The following is an 8,966-nucleotide window of genomic DNA, read 5'->3' on the forward strand; positions in this document are numbered from 1 at the left end:
GAGGATAAATCCAAGAGTGATTCCAGGCTTATGGCACATGTCCACAGAAAGGGTTTTAAATCATGTAACACATCCTTTTGTAAGGGGAAAACCCAAACCCCACAGTAAGACAGGTAGCTCAGGGCCAGGCTGAAGGATTTGCAGCACAGAGGGTGGCTAATCCCAATCAATAATGGCTACTGGTCACTGAGCACCTCAGTGCTGGGGAACCAGGGACAGATGCTTCTCTCCACAGCTCCTCTGCTCAAGTCTGTGCTCAGTCTCCAAAGGCTTTGGTGTTGCTGCTGTGCACCTGCGCTCAGCCACTTGGAAAAACCATCCCAAAATATGAATAAAACCACCCAGAGAAGCAGCACAAAACAGAAGCAAAGAGCAAGAAGCCGTTTTAATTTGGGTAAGAAATTAGAGAAAACAAATAAAAGGAGGCATGTCATTTCAAAGGGAACTTCATGCAAAAGCAGCAGCTCTTGCATGTGATGTACAGAAAGCTGCAAAAGAATTATTTATAAAGCCCAATGACACAGATTCTTCTATTGCTAAAGTGACAAAGTAAGATAAGATAAGATAAGATGAGCCGTTTGCTTTGACAGCTTCGCTGTCGGCCTTCAGCATTCAAACTTTTGATGTCTGGAGTTGAAAACCAAATATTTTTAGACTCCATTTTCTTTCCAGGATGTTATCACATGAGAAGAAATAACCAAAGTTGAAAAGTTCACACCTGTCCATTCTCCATCTGTGAAAGTGCTGAGCATAATTAGCTGGAAAAGCACATTCACCTGCCAACGTGAGGCTTTCTGCAAACTGCAGGGCAAGAAGAGCTGAACAAAGGGCAAATAGTCCCTAATGAAGGCATCACAGAGGTGTGTGCTCAGTGCTTTCACCTCCTGCACACCACAAAAACACCCTGATCTCCACTGCAAACTCAAGTGCAGCAGAGCCCACTTGAGCAGAAAGCCTGAACACTTCACCCACGATCTGAAAGTAGAAAGAATCCAGGGGGGTGAATCATGGTGATATCATCTCTCCAGCAATAAAGATAATAACGTGTGAAGCTTCACCAGAAAAGGGAGTTACACTTACAGGGTGTAGAAAGACGTTATTTATCACCATATTTTTGTCTACAACCACACCACAGAAATGTAGCTGCTAACTGCAAATTGCCAACAACCTGCTGGCAAAATGCTGTAGTCTGTGGTGATCTCCAGGTAATCCACATGATCCTGATCACCCACCTGGATGGCTCCTCGGAGAGACAACTCCACATTTTGCAGACATTACATTGGGGAATTAATGCTTCCCACCAATTTGCAGGAAATCAGTATTTTACTACAGCTTGTTATTCAGTGCAAGGTGTGGATTCTGTTTTCCCAAGATTAATTTAATTCCCTGCATGGCTGAGCAAGAAGTACAAAAGGCAGATTTTAGGAAGGATGGGAAGAGTGGCACCACAAATAGCCAGGATTCACCTCAGGAGGAGGCAGAGGTTAAATGTAAGGAGTATTTAGAGAAAGGGGATGAAGTAGGGAGAGAAGACAGATTATAGTCAACCTGTAACTAATCCATCAGCAAAACTCAACAACTTCCTCCAGGAGGCAGCTGCACCCCTTCCCCAACCTCAGCCTCTGCCGTGAAGGTTTGTTTCAGTGTTTGCAAGACGAGCTGAAGCCAGTGTTACCTTCCAGCCACTCCTCTGCCTGCTGGGCTCTCCTCTGGGCCATCAGCCTGTTCCCCATGTTCCTGCGGCGCCTGGGCATCCCCTCTCCTCGTTCCTCCCCGTGGGGCCGGGGCCTGGCCCCTGCTGCTGCTGCTGCTGCCACATTCTGCTGGTGCTCCTCGTCAGCTGCAAGAAGGAAAAAAAATATTCCTATTAAATCTGACTTTCCCTTCTGCCACCAGTTCTGAGTTATCAAACAGCAAGGACCCAAAAGGGCATTTTTGTTTCCAAAGTATTCAGATTTATTTTTATTTTGTACTTGTGTAACTTAGATTCGTCTGATTGAAACCTCGGAGTATGAATGTTTCAGAGAGGAATATGTAAATCATTACACATGAAACAAAACCTGAAGAGCAAACAAGGATCACAAATTACAGCTGAAATAAACACAGTTACAGGGTAACTTCATTCATTCCAACTCCCCAAAACACAGGTAGGTACACACAGGACACCAAGTGTCACTGCAGCTCTCACTGCCATCCTCTCAGCATATGCTGCAGTCACTAATTAAGATCTGGCAAATGAAGAATATCCTAACAGGAGCAGCTGGGAGGACAGAAGTGACCAGTGGGTTCATTCCAGAAATTTTCCAGAGAAAACGGTCAGATTTTTTTTTGAGGCCTCCTGTTGCTATTAACTACGGCAGTAATGCAAAAAAAAAATCAGATAATGGTAAAATACCATCATGCTTGATACCTGCTTTGCATATTCTGTTGATAAGCCTAACTGATATTGTGTACAGTGTTACCTGCTCCATATCCTGCAAAGTATGAACTCTGAAGCCTTAATTCAGGCAAATATTCAAATAGTCTCATGGAAAACTGCAGTAAGAACTACTCACTTACTTCAACTCAGGACACATTTATTTTGTGATCTGCTGCATTATGATGTGTCCCAGCAGGATCACAAAATGCTTTGCACACCGTGCCAAGTCTCCAGCATCCCCTGATCCAAACAATGCCTTCCTAAAAAAACTCCTATTAGCATATCTCTGATCAGAAAATGAGGTTCATTATGACTGAATCTATGCAGCGACCAAAGGTGTGCCTGCAGCTCACCTCAGTTCTCTCAGTCTTCAAAGCACCGACTTTGGGACTGATAAGGACACAGCTGCAGCCCCAGCTCAGGAGGACTGCAGAGCCACCTGGGGCAGGGTTTGGCCAGCAGAGCCCTCAGCAGCTCAGGCTGCTGCAGCAGAGATGTCACAGGCCCCCCACAAACTCCAGCCCCAGCACGCTGTGACATTTGGAAGTGAGTCACTGAACTGTCACACTGCTGTCACCCCCCGGCCCATCCACCTCTGCAGACAGAACAGGGCTCGGAGAAAGCACCGAGTGCAAGCTCCAGAGCTGCCATCATTCCGCTTCAAGGCTTGCCCAGTGCTATTCACAGCATGATAATGCTCGTTTGGAATGCTACAGGAAACATTTTCCTGCAGAGGCAGAGCAGCAGATCCCTTCTTGGACACTGTTAAATGCCAAAAACTGCAAAAAGCTTTTTATACAAATGCTGTATTTCTCTTCCTAAGTTCTTGAGATAGGCTGCAATTCAAACCTCAGCATCCTTCCACCTGGCAAGCTTCACTGTCCCTCAGTAATTCCAAAGATGCTCTTGCCCAGCAGATGAGCAGTTCCAGCACTCATTCATTCTGGTTTTGGTTCCTGTTGTCCTGTGAAACAGAGACTGCTTTGCATTTTATGAAAGAGGAATCTATTTATAAGTCATGCATTTATTTCAAACCAAAGAGCTCAACCCTCACAGATAAAAATGTATGAACGAAGCTCTCTTCTTTTCTCCATTAAATTCTCTACAGGAGACTCAGTAATTCCTCAAGGTGACCAGCACGGAGTGGGCTCAGGATGCAGTAAACCCCACCAAACCTGACCCATATCACAGTCAAACACACAAAGCACTTGTTGGATAGTATCTGTCACATCTCCAAAACATCCACATTAACAGCAGAAGACACTCAGCCACTATGGACTGTCATTTAGTAGGAAAACAAATGTTTTAATGAAGCTTTTTTCTTCCTTCCAGTCCCTAAAATATTTTTCCTGACTGCAGTTTCTTTTTCAGCAGCACACAGCTGGCTGAACATGAGCCAGTGGCACCTGGCTTGTGCCAGCACTGGTGTGGCAGCAGGGCCAGGGTAGTGCCCGTCCCCTGTGCTGGCACTGCTGGGGCACCTCCAGTCCTGGGGGCAGCTCTGGGACCCTCACAGAAAGACTCTGAGGGGCTGGAGCGTGTCCAGGGAAAGGAATGGAGCTGGGGAAGGGGCTGGAGCACCAGGAGTGGCTGAGGGAGCTGGGAAAGGGGCTCAGCCTGGAGCAAAGGAGGCTCAGGGGGGACCTTGTGGCTCTGCACAAGTCCCTGACAGGAGGGGGCAGCCGGGGGGTCGGGCTCTGCTCCCAGGGAACAGGGACAGGAGGAGAGGGAACGGCCTCAGGCTGGGCCAGGGGAGGTTTAGGTTGGATATTTGGGAAAATTTCTTCACCAAGAGGGTTGCCCAGCCCTGGCAGAGCTGCCCAGGGCAGTGCTGGAGTCCCCATCCTTGGAGGGATTTAAAAGCTGTGTGGATGTGGCACCTGGGGACGTGGGGCAGTGGTGGCCTGGGCAGTGCTGGGGGAATGGTTGGTACTGGATGATCTTAGAGGGCTTCTCCAACCTTTCTGACTCGAGTACTCTACAGTTTCTGTTTGCCAGGCACTCAGCTGGGCAGTCATTTGGAAAATGTTACTCATTGCATTTCTTCCTGTCCTTCTCAGAAGGAAGAGCAAACCCTCGTTTGCTCTGCTGTAACACACCTGGACCTGCTCCCTCAGGGGTCAGGGATTTGCCGACGTGACTCCAGACACAGCCTTTGTTGCAGAACACTCAAAGTTAAGCTGTGCTCTCTCTCCCCCTATGCCACTGATGGCACACAGAGGGGAGGCGCCACAGAACAGAGGACACACTTAAAAATCTCTTTTGCTTCTTCTTGGAACTGGACTGACCATCAGCTCTGAGCTCAAGAATGATTTGCTCTGGGGTCTGTCCCTGCTGGGGTTTTTTTTCACCCCCTCCTGCAGCACAGGGCGGGGTTTGGCTGCTGCACTTATCTGAACACATCTCTTCATTTTCCTGTAGCTGCAGAGGTCTCAGAAGTGGCACCCCAGGCTAGTCAGATCATGCAGAGATTAGTCACACAAGCACTAATTAGCCTTGATCCAGAGCCATCTGAGTGAAAATTAATGGCCAGCATTAAAGAGGTGAGACAAGTGATCCACAAGCTTTGCAGAATGGCAGGCCAGCCTAAATTAATGAGATAAACCCCTCAAATTAACAGGTAATACAAACAAAACACTCAACAGCTGTCTGAGAAATGGTCATGGCCTCAGTTTGTATTTTAAGCTGTGTTGTCCAGGGTCTGACTCAGCCCCCAAAGCCCAGGAACAGCTCTGTGCTGGGCACAGCAGCTCTGCCTCGGTGTTCAGGAAGCAGCAGTGCAGTCAAGAGATTATTTCAGCTGACTTGTCAGCCAGGGCACAGCAGCAGCTTGGAGACTCTGGCTGTGTCTGCTTCCCGAATGGAGAGAGAACTGAACTGTGCTCTGAAAGCAGAAATATTTCCTCAACTGGACGTGAAGCACCACTGCAAAAACCACCACAGAAACTTTCAGAGCCCAGATCAGGAGCTCGTTTTACATTCTCCAGGTAGAAATCTGCCCCTTGACAAAATCGTGCAAACTTCTGCTTACAGCAAAGGTGCTTTTCTTGAGAAGGAACCCCCTGCCTATGACAGCAGCTTCCTCTCAGGTCCATCAGACAAGCAGGTGACACCTGGGCTGGCAGGTCTGGAGGGTGCTCAGAAAGGGACAGAGCTCCACCTGCTGCACCCTCACACGTGGTGGCACTTCCCACCACGCTGGTGGCACCATCCAGCACCTTCTGCCCCCATGCAAAACCTGTGAAATTCAGAAAGGGATTCAAAATGTAACAGGTGGAAGCTTCCCAGCGAGGTGCTTTAGCCCAGTGCAGTTTATCACAAAGAGATGTGGCAACCACATGAAAAACCAAAAATACTACTTTTTTTTTTTTTTTTTCATTTTCAGCAGAACAAGTCCAGGCATGATCCTGCTGGAAACACTGTGCTGCTCCAAGTGACCTTTCCAAGGACTACAAAGGTACAGGATTTACCTCTCCTGATCCTTAGCTCCCTAAAGCATGCAAGCCTTGAACATTTTTAAAAGGCAATTTCCAAGAGAAAACATGAAAGGAAGCTGCTGCCCCAATCCCTGCACGTTAAAGAGAAAAGATGAGAGCTCCCACCACTTCTTTAAGACAAATGTCCCTGGTTTCAAGTCCTTTCCTTGTGGCAACACAGATTTATTGGCAGAATTGTGGCAGATTCCATTTTCCACCTAAGAAAATTGAATAGGAAAGCAAATTCCTGCTTAAAACTAAATTTTGTAGCTATTAAATACACCGCAGTCCCAGTGGTTCTGAAAAATAATTTCTGTTGTGTACAGAGAACAAAGTCATCCTCGGCAGCTGAAATCCTGTGAAGGGCTTTATCACGACAGAAACCAATATATTAAAGTAAAAGATATCTTGAAACCACAGTAAAAAATGCAAGACCAATTTGGAAATGTTAAAAAGTTGCCACTAAAAAAGACTTCAACATGATTAAATTATCCTGAATGTAAATTAACTTCAACCAATGTACTCAAAATCAGTATTAAAACTTTCTTAAAAAAATAATTCCCATTATTTAAAACAAATGCTTCGGCTTCAGTTTAGAACTTTGAATGCTTAAAGAGAAAATAAATCCTCCTCAGCCCCACAGCCCCTGATTTATTTAAATCATGACAGGAGTCAAGCTCAGGAAATGATAAGGTTTTTCCAGGACATGCATCCCTCACTTTTACCAGAAGTTCATCTCTTCATTCATAAGAATCCAATGAAATGACATCAGTTTCCAAACCTTTCCAAGAGAAAGGTTTAGGCCAGGTCTGTGGAAGCAGAGGTGTGTGAGAGATGTGTTGGAAAATTTAATTATTATCAGCAAAACCTGCTTTTGACACAGATTCCTTAGGAGCAGTGTTGCACTGAGTGACTGTTTTATAATAAAGGTGTGGGGTTATTTTCCTCTTAATTAAAAATTATCAAAGCTACTCCCCCACAAGAAAAATAATACAAATTCTAACCCCAAACACCCCACATCCCCAAAATCTGTGGAGGTATTGACCAGGAGTTCAGAGTTTGTCCTGACTAAACATTTTAATGTGACACCTGGCAGCCAAACAACCTCCCTCCTTCCACTGTGAGAACACAACCAGGTCAGCGAGTTCACAGCCACATCTGACTCCTTCCCACAACACTCAGCTCCCACCCACACAAGGCCACTTCCAGCACAGTGGAATTGGCAGTGCTGATTATGGTTGGACTCGGTGATTTTAAAGGTTTTTTTCCCAACCCAGATGATTCTCTGATCTAACACTGGTCAGCAGTGACACAGGGCTGGAAGTGCTGCATCATCCACCTGCTTCCCACAACACCTGAACTGGGAGAGGTGGGGAAGGAGAAGTGGGACATGGCTCAGGATTGAATCCAGATGGCTCTGGAATATCTCCAATGAGGGAGACTCCACACCCTCCCTCTCTGGGCAATCTGTTCCAGTGCTCTCAGTAAAGAAATTCTTCCTCATGTTCAGGTGGAGCTTCCTGGGATCAGTTCCTGCCTGTTCCTGTTGTGCCATTGCTGGGCCCCAGGGAGCAGAGCCTGGGCCATGCTTGGAGCCCTCCCTGCAGGTACTGACAGACATGGATGAAGTCCCCTCCCAGTTGTCTCTTCTCCAGGTTGAACAGCCTCAGTTCCCTCAGCCATTCCTCATCAGGAAATGTTGCAGCCTCTCCATCATCCTCACAGCCTCTGCTGGAGCCACTCCAGGTCCCTCCTATCCTGAGGAGCCCAGAGCTGGACACAGCACCCCAGATGTGCCTCCCAGGGCTGAGCAGAGGGGCAGGATCACCCCCTGACCTGCTGGAAATGCTCTTCCTGATGCACCCCAGGATGCCCCTGGCCTTCCTGGCACAAGGGAACACTGCTGGCTCAGGGACAGCTCCTTGTCCACCAGAACAGCCAGGTCCTTGCCATGAAAGCAGACCCCAGTCTCTGTCAGTGCTCAGGGTTGTTCCTGCCCACGTGCAAGACCCTGAACTTGTCTGTACTTAATTTCAGAAGGTTTTTCTCGGCCCCTCTGTCCAGCCCTTCGAGGTTCCTCGGAAGGGCTGCACAACCCTCTGAGGCATCGGCCATTCCTTGTTTTGTACCATCAGCGAACTTACTCAGGGAGCATCAACTCCTTTGTCCGAGTCACTGCTGAACAAGTTACGAACACTGGACTCAGTACAGAACCCTGGAGGACACCACCAGTGACAGGCCTCCAACTACACACTGTGCCCCTGACACCGACTCTCTGGACCTGTTCTCCGTTCCCCTCCCCGTCTGCAGGAACCTCAGGGACACCTTCCCAGTCCCAGGGCCCCTGACAGAACCCCCGAGAGAGAACTCAGACTTCCAACCCGGCGCCCCTCACCCTGGGGCCGCCTCAGGCCGGGAACCCCCAGCCCCCCGCACCAGCGGCACCAGGCCTCAGCGCTCCCACCCCACGGCCTGCGGGGCAACCCGGGCGGAGGGCAGGATTAAGACCCCGGGACCCCCCCGGGACACCCCAAAACCCCCCGGGACCCCCCAAAATCCCCGCTCCCCCCCAACATGGCGGGTCCCCCTCAGGGGCCGCCCGAGGCACGGCGCCCCCTGGCGGCTTCTCAGAAACGCGCCCCCCCCCCACCCCCGCGCGTGCGGACCCGGTTGAGAGCAGGGCCGCGCCCACCGGAACGAGCTGCGGGTGGGCGAGGGAGGCCCGGCCAGTCCGCTCGGCTCCGCGACCCACCTGCCCTGGCCTGGCCGCGGAGACGGGTGGCGAAGAAGAGAAGGACGGCGAGCAGCACGGCAGCGGCGGCGAGCAGAACCGCGTCCATCCCGCAGCACCGGCCCCGCCCACATCACCCTTGGTACGCCCCATCCCCTTCCCCTGCCGCAAGGCCCCCCGCGTGTGGGCTGCCCCGCGGGGTGCCTGTGGCGGCGCGGCGCGGCGGGCGCGCTGCGCTCGGGCAGGCGCGGTACGGGCAGCCCGCGGGAAGGGTCTTGGCGTGCCCCTGAGGCGGGCGTTGAGGGAGGGCGCGGAAAAAGGAATTAAAGGCGGAATTAAA

General features: G+C 49.8%; 1 protein-coding gene across 1 annotated transcript in view; it reads right to left on the bottom strand.

Moving 5' to 3' along the window:
• Window positions 1-8,757, bottom strand: part of DDRGK1 (DDRGK domain containing 1) — a 34,208-nt gene extending 25,451 nt beyond the window's left edge. Inside the window, exons 1-2 of the mRNA XM_069014777.1 lie at window positions 8,648-8,757; window positions 1,676-1,840 (exon numbers count right to left, since the gene is read on the bottom strand). Of these exons, the coding sequence (XP_068870878.1) occupies window positions 1,676-1,840; window positions 8,648-8,735 (253 nt within the window). The 5' untranslated portion in view covers window positions 8,736-8,757. The remainder of the gene's footprint in view (window positions 1-1,675; window positions 1,841-8,647) is intronic.
• Between the last annotated feature and the right edge of the window lie 209 nt (window positions 8,758-8,966).

Source organism: Aphelocoma coerulescens, chromosome 4 (genome assembly GCF_041296385.1).
Source record: "Aphelocoma coerulescens isolate FSJ_1873_10779 chromosome 4, UR_Acoe_1.0, whole genome shotgun sequence".
Lineage (NCBI taxonomy): Eukaryota > Metazoa > Chordata > Aves > Passeriformes > Corvidae > Aphelocoma > Aphelocoma coerulescens.